General features: G+C 55.9%; 1 protein-coding gene and 1 non-coding gene across 4 annotated transcripts in view; both read right to left on the bottom strand.

The window, feature by feature from the left end:
• Window positions 1–3,886, bottom strand: part of KCNN3 (potassium calcium-activated channel subfamily N member 3) — a 26,334-nt gene that overhangs the window by 8,136 nt on the left and 14,312 nt on the right. For all 3 annotated transcript variants that reach the window (XM_023534325.1, XM_011366441.2, XM_023534324.1), the window contains 2 exons: window positions 1,905–2,032; window positions 884–953 (listed from right to left, as the gene is read on the bottom strand). In XM_023534325.1, coding sequence (XP_023390093.1) covers window positions 884–953; window positions 1,905–2,032 — 198 coding nt within the window. The remainder of the gene's footprint in view (window positions 1–883; window positions 954–1,904; window positions 2,033–3,886) is intronic.
• LOC111743899 lies at window positions 2,569–2,687 on the bottom strand. Its single transcript, XR_002781927.1, has one exon. It is a non-coding gene; the product is annotated as a 5S ribosomal RNA (ribosomal RNA).

Raw genomic sequence — 3,886 nt, 5'->3', positions numbered from 1 at the left:
TAATTTGCCCGAGGGAGTTTCTCCTGCTTACCCAGGCACCGTGTGCCATTATGGTAATTGACATCTGCTGGAATGTTCTGCCAGCCTGGCCCTGGGCTGTACGCTTGATACATTTCCATCGAGAAGCCGTGAGGAGAAGGGGCCGAGGGGAGGAGGCCCTGCCTTCTGTGGCACCCACACTCAGCCCTGCCAGCAGCATGGCCTCGGGCCCCCCACCGAGAGACCGGCAGAGGAGCGAGTCCCTGTACAGCGTTCACGGCACCTCAGGACGACAATGTGCTGTCCAGCCCTGTGGCTCTCGAAGGCGGCTCTCATTTCTGGCATCTTCACAATCCCCTGTCTCTTGAGAAGCAAAGAAATGCAACCCCTCCCCCCCCAAACCTGGGGCCAGGGAAGCGGGGTGACAGGATGGAAGGACGCAGGAGAATGAACAGCCAATTACAGCAGCAACCCGGAAGGCTCCCCCCAGGTGCGACTCCGACAGCGTCCCCGCCTTCATCACCAGACGGTCCCCATCATTGGGCCTCACTCTGCGCAAGCCTGAACTCATCTTAGGAGCCCTCGTCGTTCAGCTAGGAAAGCCACACGCTGCAAAGATGTAGCAGGTCAGCTAATTAACTCCAAGCAAAGACAACCCCGAGCGATCAAATCGAAGAAACGAACGCCAGGCTTCGAGGGACCACGAGACACACTGGAAGACGGCCACTGCCGAGACCTCGAACCCAGACGATGTTTTAACCGAGGACGAAGTTCTTTGCCACCCCCGCCACCCCCGCCCCGCACCGTGCCGTTCAGACACGGCCCGTCTCCGCGGTCACACCCGAGAAGTTTAAACGCCAGCCCCTGAGACCTCTTTGGGGTGTCTCCAGATTCTGTCTCCCACCTTGGAAAGGTCCACCAGGGTGTTGGCTTGGTCACTCAGCTTCCTCTGCTCCATCTTGACGCTCCTCAGTCTGCGGGGAAAAGTGGACAGCCATACCCTTCAGGCGCGTCTGAGGATTAGCCCCACGAGCCGATTCCACAGCCACGTCAGCTACTCTGGTGTGGAAACCTAGCACGGGGACCTCGACCATGGGTAGCGGCTCAGCAGAATCAAGGGCCAGCCAGGCGCCAAGGGAGCACACGCGTGTTTCCACGCATGTTTGCCTCAGTCATTGGCCTCCCCAGCCCAGCTCGTTCCCCGGCCTGTGTCTCGGCTGTGCCCCCATCCTGAACGCCTCACCCGCAGCCCTTCAAGGTTTTACCAGACCTCCCGGCCAGAATAAATGTTCCCATCCTCTCCGTTATCCTCACGCTTTAAAAAGCCTCCTCTTATAGAGAGTGCGAACAGTTTGTTCTGCTTCAAGTTGTAATGTGGTGTGTGGTGTGTGCGTGTGTGTGTATGTGATGTGCGCATGATGCGTGTGGTGTGTGTGTATGTGTGAGGTGTGAGGTGGTGTGTGTGTGTGAGGTGTGTGAGGTGTGTGATGTGTGGGGGGTGTGTGTGTATAGTGTATGTTGATGTGCGTGTGTGTGTGTGTGATGCGTGTGGCGTGCGTGTGTGTGTGTGTGATGCATGTGGCGTGCGCGTGTGTGTGTGTGAGGTGTGAGAGCCCTGAGAAGCTCCTGCTCTGATTTTTACCCTCCACGGCAGCCCACCCAGTCCCTGGCAGGTGCAATCAATGCACTCACGGGTCTGTGTCCCGTTTGTCATCCCCAACGCGTGTCAAGTGGGAGAGAACGGATGCGTTCCGGGCTCTAAGTGAGCAAGGGGGTGTTCACTTAGGGGGCCGAGGGCCCGCCTGCCTGTGCCGCCCACCTGTGTCCCCACCTGTGTCCCCGCCTGTGTCCCCACCTGTGTCCCCGCCTGTGTCCCCGCCTGTGTCCCCGCCCGTGCCGCCCGGCCGGCCGCCCCGCGGACTCACTGGTGGATGGCTTGGAGGAACTTCCTCTGGTGCTTCCGGACTTTGGCGTGGTCAGTCTTCCTGAGCAGCTTCGTGTGTTTGTAGATCAGCCACGTCTCCCGGAGGACGTTGGCCGCGGCGTTCTTGATCTAAGGCAAAGCAAACAAAGCAGGTCGCTGCCGGCCTCGCTCTCCTGCTTTCACGTGAGCCGATGTCACCTGCGCTGTCGGGGAACGGTTTCGTGGTGACCTCCTTCCTTAGTCAAACTGTGAACTCTCAGGACGAATAATTAAAGTTCACCCACTATGGACCCTGCACTGGACACAGCCCCCCGGAGCCCGAGGCCAGGCATGCTTCTTGTTGCTTGTTAACCATCCAGGGCCGCCCCCCGGCCGCCATCGCTGACGGTCTGTGCAGACAGGCTGCACTAACGGGACCTGGAGGCCCGGGGCACCCTTCGAATGGGTTACGAGATGCTGTCACCACACTTGTGTGTGGCGTCCTGGCTCGGCCCGAGCCCTGCCCCACCCCCCCCAGCACACACTGCATTCCTTGTCTTTGGAGGGGAGGTATTCCCTATCCAAGAGGGATTTTTTTTTTTTTTTTTTAGGCGAGGCAACCCTTGGTTGACCTCACAGATTGCAAGGACCTTGTCAGCTTACAATCCCTTATTTTTTATTTTTTACGCCTACAGCACCCGGTCTTCCCAGGCGGTCTCCCATCCAAGTACTAACCAGGCCCGACCCTGCTTAGCTTCCGAGATCAGACGGGATCGGGTGTGTTCGGGGTGGCGTGACAGTATCCACCGGTCATCTTTAAAGTCCTATTTGAGGAAAGAGCTTTCCCACCAGAGGGAATTCGAGGTATCAACGAGTCCACGGCTGCCTTTCCCAAATGGGCAAAAACCAATTTACGCCACAATCTTACATGGAGCTGTAATTGGCGTCAAACTGAAATAATTTCAAAGCGGTGTCTGAAAATCAGCGAAGCCATTTAGGTGCGAAACCAGAGCCGCCTCGCTGCCCGGGCTGGCTCCTCACTGTGCAATCACACGTTTCGACATTCGACGCTGTCATCTGTTGACATGGAAACCACTGATATCACCCGGCTTGCGACTGAGCTGACACATATCGATGGCATCCAGATGGCCGGGGACAAAGTTTTAGTCCAAACACAGACATCTTCAGCAATTAGGAACAAGAGCAAGAGAAAACATTTCTTATTAAGCACAAGCTAGACAGGTTTTTGATTAACCATTCCCATTTCCGTCAGCCTTGCAAATTGGCACAAGCCCATAGGCCTGAGGCCTGGAAGTAAATCGGGGTACTAGCCAGAAAGGATTTTAATAAAACCGGAGAGCGCAGGCCTGATTCTTCAGACTGACATCAACAGATGGGACACCGTTAAAATACTGAGACGTGTGGGAAGGCCCAGGAAACGTTTTGCAGACTGATAACTTCGGGGTGTGTATGTTTTAAAAATTTATTACTAAGGCTGGATCACATTTTTCGTTGGCGCTGAAGCGATATTTTTAAAAGAACAGCTAACTCTTCTCAGAAATGTCTAAGTGACATAAATATTACTTTTTGTTGTTGTTTTCAGTAAAAATCCACTGAGAAAAATGGTTTTAATGACTTAATGGCCCACCTCTGGTAACGTCTTGCTTGAAAGGGAGCAGGTGGTAGAGAGGAGAAGCTGGACTCGTGAGCATCCGGGTGAGGAGCAGGAGGCGGAGGAGGGGGTCGTCCCCGGGGTCCTGTCCAGCAGCTGGAGCGGACAGCCACCCAGACAGGAGCCCCTGCTCTGTGCAGTGCCTACGCCTACTACTGTCTTTTGTAGGGAGAGGACAGTTTGAAACGTGGTCTCTTCGCTTTCCCTTGGTGCTCGGCCTCCAAGGAAAGCATCGTGGGAGGGAAAACCCAGCCCAGGTGTTTAGGGCGCCCGGCAGAGCTGGGGAGTCCCCTTTTGTGGCCAGAGTCACCAAACGCCGAGGCCGATGGGCC

This window comes from Pteropus vampyrus, unplaced genomic scaffold, assembly GCF_000151845.1.
Source record: "Pteropus vampyrus isolate Shadow unplaced genomic scaffold, Pvam_2.0 Scaffold124, whole genome shotgun sequence".
In the NCBI taxonomy this organism is placed as follows: domain Eukaryota; kingdom Metazoa; phylum Chordata; class Mammalia; order Chiroptera; family Pteropodidae; genus Pteropus; species Pteropus vampyrus.
The sequence above is the reverse complement of the archived record's forward strand: the minus strand, read 5'-3'. Positions and strand labels throughout refer to the sequence as shown.